This window comes from Alligator mississippiensis, chromosome 7 (genome assembly GCF_030867095.1).
Source record: "Alligator mississippiensis isolate rAllMis1 chromosome 7, rAllMis1, whole genome shotgun sequence".
Classification (NCBI taxonomy): Eukaryota; Metazoa; Chordata; order Crocodylia; family Alligatoridae; genus Alligator; species Alligator mississippiensis.
The window spans coordinates 29,424,280-29,441,090 of NC_081830.1; the positions used below are offsets into that span (position 1 = coordinate 29,424,280).

The 16,811-nt window shown below is 46.9% G+C and overlaps 1 protein-coding gene across 2 annotated transcripts in view; it reads right to left on the bottom strand.

Moving 5' to 3' along the window:
- Positions 1 to 261: 261 nt before the first annotated feature.
- PPP2R3A (protein phosphatase 2 regulatory subunit B''alpha) overlaps positions 262 to 16,811 on the bottom strand; it is an 81,116-nt gene continuing 64,566 nt past the window's right edge. For both annotated transcript variants that reach the window (XM_059730744.1, XM_006270441.4), the window contains 6 exons: positions 15,013 to 15,061; positions 14,316 to 14,405; positions 13,108 to 13,283; positions 6,577 to 6,695; positions 3,532 to 3,638; positions 262 to 592 (listed from right to left, as the gene is read on the bottom strand). In XM_059730744.1, the coding sequence (XP_059586727.1) occupies positions 496 to 592; positions 3,532 to 3,638; positions 6,577 to 6,695; positions 13,108 to 13,283; positions 14,316 to 14,405; positions 15,013 to 15,061 (638 nt within the window). In that variant the 3' untranslated portion in view covers positions 262 to 495. The remainder of the gene's footprint in view (positions 593 to 3,531; positions 3,639 to 6,576; positions 6,696 to 13,107; positions 13,284 to 14,315; positions 14,406 to 15,012; positions 15,062 to 16,811) is intronic.

A 16,811-nucleotide genomic window follows, 5' to 3' on the forward strand; every position in this document is an offset into this window, starting at 1 on the left:
CAACAGAACTACTTGCACCATGAACAAGGATTAAAGGAACATTTTAGATGTTCATTCAAACCAGCTTCATTTGGCAGCGCTTGTGTCCCTGTCACTTCTGGTAAAGTAACAGGGTATAGAATAACAGGTACAGCATGGAGCTATAGTAAACTATGCTGGTAATGACTTGTGACTATTGTGCATGCAGTTGTTCTGCTGGACAGTTATTGCACATGGGAGGCCCTTATAGACTCTGTATGGTAAGTCATAAAGGAAACAAAGTGCAGTCACCATATTTAATGAGCGTGCACAATAACACATTGCAAAAAGCCTCTTTATAGAAATAAACTTATAGTAGTTATACATGAAGGAGAAAAAGGGATCTTGAAGTACAGTGTACAAAATAAAATGCATTGCTTCAAAGAAAAGGATTTTTTTTTTTAAATCCCTATGTGTCTAAGGACTGACCACTCTCCATTTAAATATTGACAGACACAGGTTACGTCTTCCATTTTCCTATGATGAAAGGTCTGAGATAACTAATTTTTCCAACTTGTCTCCAGTTTCAGAGGGTGATAGAAGTTCATCTGTTTCATAGTCCTCTTCAAATGATCTGCAGAGAAAGAACAAGCATATTTTCAAAATGGAACATTCTCTACCGATTTACTTGAGTTGTAAAAATCTAACAAATATTATTTTTAGATTAAAAATGAAGGTCACTGTATAGTTACCGTCATTACTGCACAAATAAGGAAGTGAGAACATTGTGAAGAATGAAAAGGCAAAGGAAACGTTTCAGCCTGTCTGGCTGGAATTCTACTTTTCCCTGACCATGTAAGACAACTGTCTTAGCAGGACTATCCACCCAAGCAAGTACACATCTATGACTGCAGCTGCCTCCTCACCTCATCAGAGCACTTATCCAGGACATGGAACACCTGGGTTCCCAGTGCCACCCCTCAATCACAGGCGAAGAATCATGAGACCAGGCAGAGTGCAAGCAAGAGGAAGCCTAACTCTGATGCAGGAAACAGTGTATTGTCCTGGCTCCTGCTACCAAAGCTATTTAGGCATTCTACTCAACACTTCCTAAATGCTATGGTAAGTCATGGCACTATTCTGGACTACATTTCAGTAGCGAGGACAAGTTGTGGCAAGGTAAACAGGAGGGGATACTGGCTTTAAGTGCACACAGTGCTCCAAAAATGAATGAATCGCTAATTGCTAGTAGGCGCAGTCCACCCTCCTGTCCAATCTGGATATGTTGATACAAGGGGGAAGTGTGATTTCAGAAAGGATTTGGCAGTGAAGAGAATCAGCATGGTTAGCGATATGTGGAGTGATGATAGTGATAGATGGGTGGAAAAAGCTGATTACTGTACACATATAGGCTGTTTTTCTAGAAGGAAAGAACTGCAATGCTGAGGGTTGCTACTGGCAGTCCACTAGGCTTTTCCTCCTTCCACCCCTAGCCACACACTCCTTCCTGTGCAGGATTCTGAGTCATGTCTTCCAACAGGCTTTTCCTAACAAAGACGCCCACTGGAAGGATTTCCAAATACTACATGCATGTCTGTGTATTCCAGCCTCACTGAGAGGCAGCAGAGTACCATGTGAAGAAGGCTACACTCTGCCCCAGTGCTGCTTGGTGCCATGTTTCTAGTGACTGCATAGTGCAACATGCAGCAAACAGGTGGGTTTTTAGGTGTCTGCAACTTGAGGGTTTTGCACAACACTTTTGTGCATCCATGACTGAACTGACTCAGAGGAGCATAAAGAGAGTGAGGTGCTTCCAAGGGTGTACTGAATCACTTATGAGTGCAGAACAGTCAAGCTGCTGCACAGGGTCAGAATATAGATATGCAAGAATTTTAGGCATCTTACTGGAATGCAGGCTGTTACATGGGGGAAGCCGAATGTTGTTCCATGGTTTAGATGCCCAAAAGCTCCAAACAAGCCACTTAGCAGTAAAACAGAATTTTGCCCTTGGATGCCAAATGGTTGAAAAAGAATCTGGCCCTTGACTTCCTTGGACCTGCTCAGGGAAACCTCAAGGGGTCATTTACTTGATCCCCTTGTCTGAGGCAGGATAAGCAGACCATTCCTGGCAGGTGTTTGTCTATCCTACTGATAGAACAATCTTCACAGAAGGTTTTCTATTAAGAAATGAGCACAATACAAAACCAACATACTACATATCTCACTCATTAAAAACTGGCTATCAGGCTACAAACTGTGATTGTAAGCAGGGAATGAACACTGAGTGGATGTTTCTATGAGAGTCCCACAGGGATCAGTTCTCTGATTTAAACTATTTAATATTTTTATCAGTGACCCAGAAGAAAACTCAGAAGAATTGTTTTGGGATGGTTTAGACGTGACCCAGTGAAGGGGGTAGTGCTGGATAATTCAAAAGATGGGTTAAATAGAAATCTGGGTTGTTTGGTAAACTGAACACAATCAGTGTGTTTCTTTATTGGCAAATGCAAGAGGTAAAGATTGCTTAGGGTGGTACCTTTTATTGGACCAACTGCATAGTTGAGAGAGACTAAGACAAGCTTTCAAATGCAATGCGTTCTTCATCAGGCCTGAGCAAGTGTAAGTCATACATTTTGGTAGGTATAACACTGAGACCAAAAGGGCTCACATGATCCTAGGGAATTTTAAACAGGAATGATCTGAATAAGAATCCAGAAGATCTGTTACCTCTATTTCACACTGGTATGGTCACTGCTGGAATGCTGTATTCAGCTCTGGTGTTTGCAATTAAAGGTGAAATGTGAGAGAAGGTTCAGAGAAGAACCATAGCAATGATTAAAGCATCAGCAAACCTCCCTCAGTAAGAGGCTTGCTGTGTCACAGAGATGGCCAGGGGTGATGAGTGCACAGTTTAAGGACTGACATAGAATGGAAAGTTGATGACAGAGGCGTTTCTAAGAAAGCAGAACAAGATGCAACGAGACCCAGTGCCTGGAGAAGTTGATGCTAGACCCAAGGTATGCATCTGTAACAGTAATTAACCATTGGAACGCCTCACTAAGTATGCTGCCATGTTTTAGGTCAGTGGAAATGTTGACACTGAGACTGAATGCCTTCCTAGGTGTTATGCTTTAGTTCAATCAGGAATTAAGTCAGGGGAGTCCTATGGCCTATGATACATAGGAGGTAGAACTAGATAATCACAGTGCTAGCTTCTGATGTTATAACCTATGAGTCACATCCTCCTTGAGCAGTTCCTTGCTTGTAGGTCTAAGATACCTTACACAGCAGGTATCTAGGTTGTTGGGAAATCCTAGGAGACTTGTGTCTCAAATTCTCTAAGGCTAGATTTAGCATGTTTCATTTTTACTCTGGGTGGGTATTAAAATTTTTCCCATATTTTAAATTTCTTGGCTCTTTATCTAAAGAACTCTGGGCCACCTATGCCCAGCAAAACAGCATGCTGAACTTTAATGGACTTCTGACACTTTTTGCCACTCTCTAACATACTTTTTCCTCTTACAAAATTTGTGGGATTATCACACAGATGCTTAAGTAAATGACAACTCCTACCCTTCTTGTAACTGCTCGTTTCCAGATTCTTCAGCAACAAGAATTTCATACTCTTCAGCAGCATATCTGTCCCAATCAGAGGGCTCGGGGCCATCGTTTTCAATGTCCTGAAAATATCAGTCAGACAAACAAATTAGATGGGAATGTCCATCTGCAGGTACAGACTTATCTGCAGGTACACACTGTTAAGGTATCAAAATGCGTCACAGCAAAGGACTAAATCAAAGATCTCAGATTAATCATGAATCTAACAGGGATCTTTAAAGAAACAATCAAGTACCTGGCTAGAAGGCTTGGGCGCACACAGCAATCTGAGCTGGACCATAAATTGTGCACAGTGACTTTTCAGAAAGGTTGAGCTCCAAGGAGAACATCTCTTTGGATGCCTGGGTTCCAGGTTGTGCCAAACTTTAAAAATTCCTCCCCCCCACCCCACAGGTCTATGGTACATAGGGGAAGTATACTCTCTATGCATGAGGTGGCCTTTTCAATTAACCTATGAGACCGGTCCTAAGTAGCACCAAAGCAGGATGGCTTGGATCGCTCTGGTATCCGTCCTCATCCTCTGCATGCACAGCCTTCAGGTACTGTACACGCTGTACAAATACACTTCAAGAACCAGTCTAGAATGGGTGGAATCTCAATCAGACGGTCTCACTGGTCGAGAGGTGCCCAGAACAGACAGCTGCACTGAAGTTATATAACAGAGGTAGTTAACAGCTACTCTGTTACCAAGCCTGGACTACCATTCAGCATTGTACTGGCTTTCTTAGTTTTGCAGATGGCTCTGAAACTCATTTGAGCTTACGTGGTCCTCACTACTGACAAGCCTGCTTTCCAGGCTTCTACATCCATGAATGCCAGCTTGTGGGAGAGGGAGGGAAGAGGAAAGGAGAAGGGAAGGCAATTTTCCTCAGATCTATCACCCCACTTAGCAGTTTTCCATGGTGAATCTCACTTTGTAACTTCCTGTCTGTATTTCTTAGGTCCCTCTGTCTTAATGGTTTCTCCTCACTGATGTTGACAGCTCAGTAGGTGATTCAGGACAGACAGTGACCTTTCTGAAGGCTGCAGCCAGCTAGTAGGTATAGCAGTGAGTATCAATTACTGTCCCTTCCACATCTTCCATAGAGCATGCATTCTCTGGTGATAGTTGAAGAAAATATATTGTAATTAAACAATTATTAAATGATTTTTCTGTCTGGTTGGAATCCAAGCCCTGCTGTCACTGTGCTCTCACTCCTGCTGAGAGCAGAGTCAAATACCCTCAGTTATCTGCCTACAGCTCAGACAGAACAGCTGGGTTCCTCTACTGGTGACAGCTAAGGTAGGGCTTCCTCAAAGGGCAGAGGCCCGCACATCCCAGCCTTCAGGGCCAGGCACTGTTGAACTCTGTGCATATATATGGTTGATTAAGGAAAAGCCAATAGGCTTTCCACATTTAAGGAGGCTGCCAGCCTCTCTTTGTAAAGCTGACTGCATTTCCTCTTAGAACTTCCTCCAAGAGCAGCTTCTGCTTTTGTGTTTATAAGGTTGTGGCTCCTACTGGCTGCGGGATGCTCTGAAACAGTAAATATTGCTTAGCCAAGTCCCAGCGTTCCCATCTGCAAAGCACCTTACACTGGTGTCACTCTACCAAGCCAACAAAACTATAACCTCCAACAACCAACCCACAAGTAGATATCACCAAAGCCCCTGACAGACATAATACTTAAGATGAGATTAACCAGTTAATCACACCTTAAGTAGTGATCTGGCCACATATGCATTCAATAAATGGTGCGATAAAATGGGGAATAACCCATAAAATTACTACCTGAAATATGCATAACAACTCTGCTGCTGGTTCCTTTAATTAAACCTGATCCCAGGGTCCCCCTCAACTGGCACTGTGGCATGATGGGATCTGATACTTGATCCCACAATCCTACCTCCTGCCATACATGTGTGGCATGGCAGGAACCACGATTGTTGGGATCGGACCCATTGAACCTTTAATTTAACATCTGCCAGTGACCTAAGTGGCTCTGAGGCAACCTCCTGCCCATGTTCTCTGCTTTTCTTCCTCAAAAAGTTTTATAAATGCTGATGTTCTGCTTGCTTTTGTCACTTGCAAATAAAGCATGTTAAAAAAAAACATGCAGACATTATCTGAAACCTAAACACAGCGAACTCCACCTGTGAAACTCGGGGGGGGGGGGAAGGGGGGGAAATGAACCAGAACAAAGAGTGTCCTTCCACTGCTGCAAATGACCTGGACACACCTAGCCGACCCTGTGTTTCTTGTACAGGGCATGCTTCTGCTGCAAAGGCTTCCCGCACCTGTATGGTTTACACAAGGTGCATAGTCCCTGGCAGGTTCTGCCCACAACTTTCAGAGACATCACTGAGCAGGGGGAACTAAAAGGCCTTTGCTATCTGTTGCAGGCGCACCAGCCTGCCATAAGTAGGAGTGGATGGCTGAGTAGAGCTGTCCCCTGGGAGGGCAGTCACATCAGCAGCTGACGGGCATAGGAAATGGGACAGCAGATGTAACTGAGCCACCTGACTCCTCAGCTGCTCCTCTCCCACCTGAGCCCCAACTGGTAGATGCAGGCTCCAGAGCACATCTGGGCATGAGGTCCATCTCCCAGCCAGCAGGAGGGCAGGCCTATGCCAACACCTAACCTAAACTGGGCCTAGGACACCTTCTATACCCCACTAGCAGGAGGTGTCTACTAGCAGAGACAGTAAAAGCTGCATTAGAGAAAACCAGCACATCTGTCTACAAGACCTTAATGTGTTACTTCCCAGTTTCCTCAGCTGGAAACAAAACCGGTGGTTTTCTGCACTGGTCCTGTAAGCCATCCCCAGCCTGTGGCCAGGCCTTTGGACACTTGTGGGTTTTGTTCATTCCCACCATATAAGCTGTTACCTACTGCATAGGCTGCAATGTTTGGGTCAGTTTAGTTCTACCATCTGCTCCATTTATCCTGTTTTTCTCTATGTAACAGGCTAAGAACAGATTGGGACCAGGACATGTTTAGAAACACAGATGCTTGATACCTTCTGCACGGCAAATGGATCCCGCTGTTCGTTGTCCAGGTATTTCTCTAGGTTGAAGAAGGTGTTGTAGAACACGTGAGCCATTCGGCATCTTTTAAGGTCTCGCAGAGTTACTCTGCCTGTAGAAACAACATACAGAATTTTAAGAGCATAGTCTTAACTGGTGAAAGACTGGGCCATTCACCACATTTGTCACACTTGTGGTAACACATCCAGTATACATAGGGACATTTTCTGCTATCAGTGTCCTTTTTAAAAAAACAGAAACGCTCAACTGAGCCTTCTCTCACCAGTATCCCCTCTCAGACCTCCAAAGAAGTTAAATCTAAAGCAACAGACCTGCCTAGGAAGTTGAAAAAAATCTCCTACCATAGTGCCCTATCTGCTGTCAAGTGAAGAGGAGTAAACTTAGCAGGAGCATCAAGAGACAGACCCTGTACTTGGGAAGCAGATGTCTCCAGCTGAACGCACAGGGGTGACCTCTGAACCCCTGTCATTTGAGGCCCTAGCTGCTTTGTGTGAATTAAATCACTCTCACAATGCCAACTCCTTCTAGAGCATCCATCCTGCCTTTGACATCCCTGGTTCCCCTTCTCTGACCGTTGCTGCCTATTTTAGGTGGACGCTGGAAACACTCAAAACCTCTGTCCAGGCGATGTCAAAAAAGGAAAGCAGCGATACCAGCAGTGCCAACAGGGTTTTCTCATCTGCTCAGCCCCAGACTCTGCAGTGGCAGAGGCAGCTGTTCATAGACAGCAGGTGAAACGGCACACTATGCTTTGAGATAGGGATGGCAAGAAAAGGAATATCCCGAGGGGGGAAGTCTTGTTCTCATTTTTAAATCAGTGTGGCACTCTACCAATCCCATCTCTGGAAGAAAATGCCAGAGCTTGTCACAGCTCTCCCAGGTGACCAGAACAAACCAAGTGAACAGCCAGTCTCATTGCAAAGGCTCCACAGGAGTGAAACATACTCTAAGGCATCCTGAGAGTCTTCACATGCTTCTTCTGGAGCTGTTGCTGCTGTGACTTCTAATCAGAGGCTTCACTTAACTTACAGGTTTGGAGCTCTTACCAGAAATTAAGGCCAAGGTTAAGGGTCTCCCCCCAGCTCTAAAATTAAAAAGTTTGTAAAGACCAAATGTGCTGCTAGATTCTTGGGTGTTTATCAGCAGCCCAGGACAAGAGCTGGAACATCAATTGTTATGTACCAGAGATGGCACAGTTAGTCATCTCCCTCCTTACCACACTTGATACAAAGAAGAAAAAACTGCCACTATGAAAAATCCCCTGCAAAAATCTCTCAGCATGCAAAGATGTTTCAAAACTACAAATGAGAGGCCAATCAGTCATCTTCCACATCAATCACATTGGGGCTGAGGGCTGTCTGATGTAGTGTCAGAGAGCCGTGGTCCAATCTCCTTCTACATCCTTTAGAGACACCCGGGCATTTCTTCCAGAAGTGGACAACTGCCAGTGGATTTCAGCAGTTACTCACAGGACATCTGATACAGTCGCAAGCTATTTGTCCTCTCAGTCCCCCCATCCTATCCATATTCTAGGACTCCTCTCATAAGACTGCACTGAGATCAGAGATTCTTTCCCTTCTAAGACAGGCAGTGCAGGCAAAGGCTTTTAGGCTCGGGACTCTCGGAGAAGCATAGCATTTCTCCCCTTGAGGGTGGTTTCAATCAGCAGTAGACATGTTGCACCCAATGCCTTGCAAAGAGCTATAGTCTACCTCAACTCCACAGGGTGTATAGCTTCAGGTACTTGTGCCACTCCTCACACTCCTCTATAAATAAAGCACAGAGCACATATCACAAACTGACTATTTCAAAGACTCTTCTACCTGAAGTGGTGGATTCAGTCTCACAGTAAGTCAGCTTTCCAACCTCCATCCCTTTCCATACTGTTTGCCACAGGCACATTCAATGTGGACAGGGAAGCTCACTGCAACAATTCCACAGCGTGGGGGGCACTGGAGTTCCTTGCAGAGGCAACAATTCATTGGGCATTAAAAGCAACTTCTGCCTCAACTCCTGCACAGCATCATCAAGGTGGGCTTAAGCAGCACAGTGAATCTTAAGGAGATGAACAAGGAAGTGCCCACTCCAAACACCTCTCCAGAAAGGCAATGGCTCTATTGGAATGGTGCATTCTTCATGAAGTGCCCCAGTGGCCTTGCACCTGGAAGTGAAGGAGTGAGCAGATGTGTAACTGATGCTCACAAGCGGTCACTGAAAACACCAGCACTAAAGGGAGATGCCTGGGAAGTGTTGCCACCTGAACAGTGATTGCTTCATAAGCAAAAAGAATGTGAAAGGCTGTATGGGATTACTCCAAACTGAGAGCCAGCACTAACTTCATGCTTTCTGCTCTGTCCACTCATACCAAAGGGCATAAAAAAGATAAAGCAGGACAAGACTAAAATTGTTTTAAATACATGCATGGACCAAACAGAAATGGTCTCCAGACCTTTATTTCTCAGGAGAGAGCTACACTGTTCTCTGTCACTCCATACCTCACCCAGCAGGCAATGAGTCCAATGGATTTGGAATGTTTTTGTTCAAATGGGGCTCAAAGTGTCTTAGTAAATGCTGGGAAAGAATCTACTTGGAATTTAAAATGGACAAGAGTCATGGTTTGGGCAAAACCAGCAACACAACCCTTACAGCGGCTGTCATCCAAGCCACACCAGCATGTTTGTGGTGGCTGTATCAGCCTTCCTTCACTTGTCCACAACAAGTCAGTTTTCTCTATAAAAGGATCCCACCTTCATGGGATCTCAGTGTAGTACTCATGCAACAATGAAGCATCCATTCTAGCCAACAATTCACTTATCAATTAAAGCAAGCATCTTTGCTAAAATCACATCTGCAAGAAGAGTAAGTGCGTTACAGGCACCTATGGTAGAGCCACGGTTTACAATTTTCTATAAAGACAAAGTAGCATTATGTGGTCAGCCCAGATTTCTCCCCCTGTTGGTCTGGATTTTCATTTTAATCAGTCAATAACCTCACCTGAGTTTTCTCCCAAACCTAAAACATAGAAGGGTAATGCAAAATTGAGTATGCTAGATATAAAAGAGGTTATCATTTAGGCAGGACTAAGAGTTCAGGCATCTTCAAAATCCTTTTAGTTCACAAACTGAAAATAAAGGAGAGCACATTGTATCTTCCCAAACTCTAACACAGCCTGGTTCTATGCTTGGGCTGTTTCCCATTTCCTGAGAGGAAAAGGTTGCACCCAATAGAGCCCACATGGCATGTCTTAGATGCCTACCAGTCCCAGAACTCAGTAATGTTAATTTGCTGGGCTTGCCACACACCTCTATACAAAGCACTGCTCTCTGGTCTGGGGCTCAGTCTGACAGAGCATCAGTCCATCAGTCACTTTTTAATTAAGACTCCTCATTTTGCCTGCCTTAGTGGGGCTATTGTTCACCAATTTTCCTCATGAGGGGGAATATACAGGAGACACTCAAAAGAGAAATGCAAGTGACACCAGAGTTCTTGGGGGTGAATTTTATTTGAGCATGTCAGATATTTTCAGAAATGGGTAAGTACTTTGACTATAAAAATTTCCCACAGCTCTCTGCTTCCTCTTGCATATAGGAGGAACCCTTGAAAGCAAGATGCTATGAGACACTTCCTCATCAAGCCTGTAGTTCACACTGAATGGCAGCTTTTTAAAAAATTATTTATCTATTCTGAAGTCCAAGTGGGGGTTTTCTGCAGTCCTGGGTTTGTGCTTGGACTTCTGGCAGTTCCTACCTTGCCCAGTTTTTGCTCATACAGAGATGCATTACAGTACACCAAAAACAGTGGCCAATGTGGATTTTTCTGTTTGAGGAGAGTTCTTTTGTACTTTAATCCATGTTTTGGAAGCACTGGCTAATGGGCAACCATCTTGCAAAAGGACAATTGCCCTGTGAGTTTGTGTCATCAGAGATCTGAAGCTCTGTTAATCAACTATACTTGAGCATGGGCACTTCTGTGCTTAACACAAGTGTCCCAAACCTTCCTTTCTCCCCTATCATCCCACTGCTGTTCTGCACCCTGAGTAGAACGTCACCACAGCGAGGTAGCATGTTGGCTTAGATACATTAACAACCTCATGAGTCTCAGCAAGGTCTCACTTATCTTGGGTCTTCTCATCTATACAGTCACCTTTGCCTCTTTTGGGGCTGGTCAGACTCCTGTGTTGCCAGGCCATGGTTTCTTCCCTTCTGTGTAGTTTTAAGGATCTGTCTGTGATGTGATCCACCACACAGCCTCTTGCTTTGTCAGCCCCCTTCACCCAAACCACATCTTCACCATTCCCTCCACCCATACCCATATCTCAGTGGGCGTTAGGTGCCTGTGTACGTGTGAGCAACTAGGTCAAAGTGCTTTTGTGCTGAGGGAACACTGAACAGAAGCTACTAACATTCACAGAGCCACATGGGAAGGTGTTTTGCAGTGAAATTCTGGTTTCAGGCAGGAAGTGTTTTGAGCCCTATATAGGGTCTTAAATTTCCCCTGCTCACCTCTCAGCTAACAAAACTGAATCTCCTTGGATTGTACCCACCAGGCAACCTGCCATTCAAATGGATGAGGGGCATCTTTCATCACTTTGAAATCATTAAATGGAGATTAGCAATCTCTTTCTGAAAGATATTTTCTGGCAAAGCTAGGACACATGATCCCACTGCAGTAATCACTGGCTGCAATTCTCTCGCCTGTGTTATTCAGGAGATCAGAGTGCAGCGGTGCTTCTCAACCAGGCTATGGCAGCACCTTGGGGTGCTTGAGATCCTCTCAAAGACACTATGGGTGTCACACATGGTGTTCAGATGTCTCAGGGGGGAAAAAAAGGTTTATTGTCTTTACCCAAATACAAGATGACCCTGAATGTAAGACAGACCACTCCTAACCCAATAATTATATTCTACACATGGAAAATTTATAAATATCTTATAATTTTCCATGTATGGAATCTAGTTATTGGGTGATCATCTTAAATTTCCCACCCCACCACAACTGTAGGATGTAGGGGGAGATGTGATGAGGGGGGCAGGCAGTATGGAGGTAGTGGGTAGACAATGAGAGAGGCAGGCAGCCTGCCCCTGCTGCCTGCCCCCGCTTCTCTACTCCCCATTGTGCCTGCCTGCCCTGCAGCCTCAGGCTGCCCCAATTCCCTTTTTCCCTGTTCCTGGTACAGGGCCAGGCTGGAACAGCAGTGCTGACACCACTGCTACGGGGCCAGGGACAGAGCCTGCCATGCGGAGAAAAGGTAAGGAGTGTGGCAGAGAAGTCGGGGTGGGGGGGACATGGACTGGGGGTTGCAGGGGAGGAGTGGCGGGTGTGCAGGGGTGGTGGGGGAAGCAGCTCCACCTCCAGCCTCAACCCTGAGTTGGGGTTAGAGCTGCAGCAGCTCTCCCCCTGCCACATCTCATGCTCATTTGTAAGGTGAGGGTTTTTTTTCACTCCCCATGTTAAATTGGGGGGGGGGAATATACCTCATTTTGTAATAGAGTAAATAGGGTTCCTAGGTGTGAGTGTCAGGTTCCACCCTGAGGCTCACACACGCAGACTCAGTAACTCCAGAGCCTAAACTGCACAGTAAGCTCCCAAGACCTGATGGGAATCAGCAGCCCGTCTGTGGCGTGGGGTACGAGGAAGGGAGGAACTGCTCTGCCTCCAGAGCTTTCTGGTCCATCCTTGCTGGGGGCATCCTGGGCCTGTGGCTTCTGAAGCTGTAGTAGCAACAGCACTAGTGCAGTTCCCTGACTAAGAGGGTAAACACAGCCAAACGGGGGCACACCCCAGGCAGAGTTCAGAGTTGGGCTTCACAAGAGCCTTCTGCATGGGTGAGAACAGGGCATGAGGAGTCTTCCATCCTCACAGAAAAGGACGGTCTGGGGCTGTAGCTGTGGCTCTATATCTGCCATCTGACCTGCTCACTGCAGGGCTGGGCCTTCAGGCTGCTGGCTCCTCCCAGTGTCCAGCCTACCTGCCAGACAGCTCCAGCTTCAGATCTTGCTCATTTGTTTTGGGTCTTGGTCAACATTTGCTTTATCCTTCTAGTTCCAGAAGAATGAAGTATTTTGTCAAATTCTGCCAAATTCTCTCAGTAGCATCACAGAGGCTTTCTCATGGGCCAGACATTTTTTTTTTCCTCTCTTCAGGAGTTTTCCTAGTAGGTATTTGCCTTGATCTGCGACCAAAGACATGGCTTGGCCTAGCTGCAATCAGTCTTGTTGGCTTGAAGTCAAGTACTGGAATTAGCAAATACTGTTTCCCATAAAAGTACTACCCCCAAGGGGCCTGGCTGCGTCTGCCTGTGCCCAGGTGTGCCAGCAGCCTTTTGCACCCACAGGTAACCTGCAGGGAAAGGCAACCAACCAGTTTCTGAGAGGGAAGAAAACAAGGGAGGGCGCAGCCAGGTGTACCTGGCCTTGGCGAAAGGCTGGAACAAATGAGGGGCTCCAGATGAAAACTGCCAAAGGAAGAAAAGAGAGAAAGTTTTTTCCAAAAGCAGGTCTTACCGTCCCTCTCCGGCTTCACCAGGTCAAGCATTTGGCAAAGTAAGTCATGGAAGGGCAATGGTTCAATGCCCATCGCTTCCATCCTCTCACACTGCTCCTCATAAAAATGCTGCAGTTCGTACATGGAGAGCACACCATCCCCATCCAGGTCCATGCAACGGAACCAGTACTCGATACTATGGAAGAGAAGGAGACCGTGTTGGCAGCACTGCAGAAACAAGCAGCAGCATCTCATTTAGCAGAGACTGCAGTGATGCATACATCCTCCACCCGCAGGTAGCACCCTCCCCAAGTGCTGACACCTACAACGGCAGAGTGCAAGCCAAAGATGAAAATACCCTTGGGAAAGACATCCCCTGACCCTATTCCACAATCGGCATATGACGGTGAGGGCTGAGGAAGGCAGCAAACATCTTTCAGGGGCTGGGACAGAACTAACAATCCACTGATCAGAATATCTTTCCCACACTACCTGCACAAGGGTCCCACTGCTGCTGCCCTGAGCACTGCTGTAAGTAGCTGGTTTATTGGTTTGGCCTCTGCTCCCACCCTGTGTTGTTTCTACATGCACAGGGCTAGTATTTATGAACAGGGGAGGTGTCTGGAGGGCAATGAGATTCCCTAGGGAGTTGAGTAGGGGAAGCTGAGAGTGCCAGGTCATACAGGCAGGCAGGTGGCACACATCATGCTACGTGGTGTCCAGGCACAATACAGAAGGAAAATGCCAGGTGTTGCCTGCTGAGGTGTGGCCCAGAGATGGGCCACAGGAGACCAGGATGGCCCAGGTGACCGCCGCAATGGGGTCACTTCCTCCCTGCCCAGGCATAAACACTACTGTGGACATAAACACTACTGTGGATAGGACCAGGGTCTAATTAGATGATGTGGGAGGAGCGAAGGATTTGTCTTCCTCTCATCTCTGTGACCTGAACAAAGCCTGAGAGGGATGCCACTAGCCCGGACCAGGCCAGATGGGGATGTGGCAGGGAATTACAGGTGACCCCCAGGATAAGCCAAGTCATGGAGATCAGTTCATTTTGGAAGCAAAGTCTGTTTTTACCCAATTTTCCATCAGCAAAGTTTGGTCATTTGACCCACAGGCACAGTGAGTCTCTTCCCTCCCCAGAACTGGCACCCGGGCTCTTCCCAGTCCTCGACCACACTTATATCTCTATACCCCACTGCTAGGATAACAGAACCAACCAGACCTTGTGGGGCTCCTTTTGTCCTCCTCAGAAATCAGGAGCCACACGAAGTCTGCATAGCTCATCCGCCCCTCCTTCTGGACTTCATTTCCTCTGAAAGACACAGAGAATGCAAGGCAGGTCCCTAAGGAGTCCCAAGAATACACGTGACCAAAAGCACATTTAAAAATACATCCCAAAAGCCCGCACTGGGAGAGGTGTGGGGGCTGGCACTGACCCGGGACACAGTCATTCTCATTCTGTGAGGCCATCAGATCATCACCTCCCCTCAGAGGCACCCTTAGCAGAAGGGGCCTTTGGTCTACTCTAAGCATGCTCTCAAACAGCATTGGGGTTCTTACAAGGGGCATTTGCAACAACCATCTCCCCCTGACAGCTGCCTCTCCAGCATGGTCCATTACCACCATATGCAAATCATATGCATTCCCCTCACCACCAGGTCCAGCCTGCTAGAGAGAGGAAAAATGCACTCCTCCCTCCTCTGACTGGGTGTTTCTGCATTGCTTTTTAAAGTCATCCAACCTCTCTCCCCTTTCAGCAAGCCCCCACTGACACCCCTGCCAGGATGGAAATGCTGCTGGCCTGTCTTCTCAGAGGGGATTTATGAGAATATCTTGTGCATCTAATCTGTGGTGTTAGGAACCCTCTTCTGGGTTTTGCTTCCTTCTTTTCACTCCCTCACCAGCATGTAATTCCTTACCTCACCACAGCTCCACTGAATATCCTCTCAATAATCCTGGTTGACAAAGCTGAAAATGAAGAAAGCATAAAGAAAATGAAGCAGCGGTCACAGGAACCCCCACCAGAGTCTTGGCTCATAACAGCTGTGTGTGCTCAGACTATATAAAGCTGTTATCCCACAGCTAATGGTACAGCAACAAGCCCTGTCTGTTCTAGTCAGTGTATTATTCCCTGATTTTTGACAGCCCTTGGGAAAAGTATCTTTTAAAGAACAGAAGGGGCTGGTTTCCTGCTCTCCCTGTGCACATCCCTTCAATGCAGGCCCATAGCTTGCGGCATCTCCAGATTATCCAAATTCTTGGATATGTGCCATACTACTCCTGTTGCTCCAGGGGGACTCTTCACATATGTAGTGACTGATGGTCATAAAGCTGTTTTACTGTGTGCATCACAACAGAAATCAGCTGGACAGTGCAGCTCAGGACCAGGCCAGGAGCCGCTGCCTCTCCCCACGTTCATGCCAAGGGGCTGCAGGGACCAGCCACATTACTGAGATTATATTTACTAAATTTATTACGGAGCACTTCCTAGTGCACAGTAAAGCATTCTCATCAGCAACAGGCACCAACCTGCAGCTATAACAGCAAGTCTGCAGTCAGCACAGCCTGCCTGGTAAGACGGCACCCTCTGCAATGTTTATTCATGCAGGTTGACAGCCTCAGGCTGGACAACAGAGGAGAATGAGGCACTACGCAGCCAAGTCAAGTGCAAGGGCTGCTCCCACCTCATGCTGTGACATGGCAGTGCCTGCAGGCGGCAAACTGAAACATCCTGAAACATCAACTACCCAAAGCCTCGTGCCTACTCGAAGCCTCAGCGCTGAATCCAGTGTCTAGGAACTACGTGATGAGAGCTGTTGCACCGTCCTGCGGCATCACTCTGCATCCCAGGCACCCCTCTAAGGTAACTGCATGCCCTCGGCACCATTGCTCCTTATCCTTCACATAGACAAAAGTACCCCCTTAGGCTATCACATCACCTCTTGGGTTTCCCAGCACGCCCCTCCAGACAGTAAAGTCACACCTGCCTCACTGGGCACACCTTCCCTGTTCCCACAGACCAGGCAAATTGGTTTCTCTCCCCACTCCGCTCTGATTCTTCGGGCCCTCCGTGAGAGTGTCTGAGGCAGGGGCTATCCTTGTGTAACCTCCTAGGTGTGGTACCTACAGCTCCTCCTGACCTTCCCCAGGGCCTGGTCTCCTACCTCCGCTCTCCCATCCCAACAGTCATGTTCTGGACAAGGAGAGAAAGAAAGGAGAGCTCTGTACTCAGGGCTGTGGCAGGCTGGCAGCAGCCCTGACCCATCGTTCAAGGAACTGAGTCAGGAGTCTGAATTGACCTTGCCTGTTTGGAGCGTGTGCATGTGTGAATCACCCTCGCAGGAGTTGCTGTTCCATACAACACGTCCGTGAGTGTGATCTTGTCAGGCTCTGCAGGGGTCTGACATTTCCTCTGAGTTTGGGTTTCAGCGATCCCAGCCTGTGAGAGTCCTGAGGGCTTTTCCTTCCTGTCCTTAACACCTCCGCAGTTCTCTCTCTGCCAGAACACTATTTTCAAAGATATTGCCTCTTAACTGTCCCTTCTTCCTGTGCTGCACAGCCTGAGAGAGCATGTCTGGGAGCTTGTTTTGCATCTGCTGACTAGGACTGCGCCTCATGTAGTTGCTGAAACCTCCAAATGAATCCCCCTTTGGGAAGAGCTGCACTCTCTGTAAGGAGATAGCGCCACAAAGTTTCTTTGTGTGGCACGCAGGCCTTT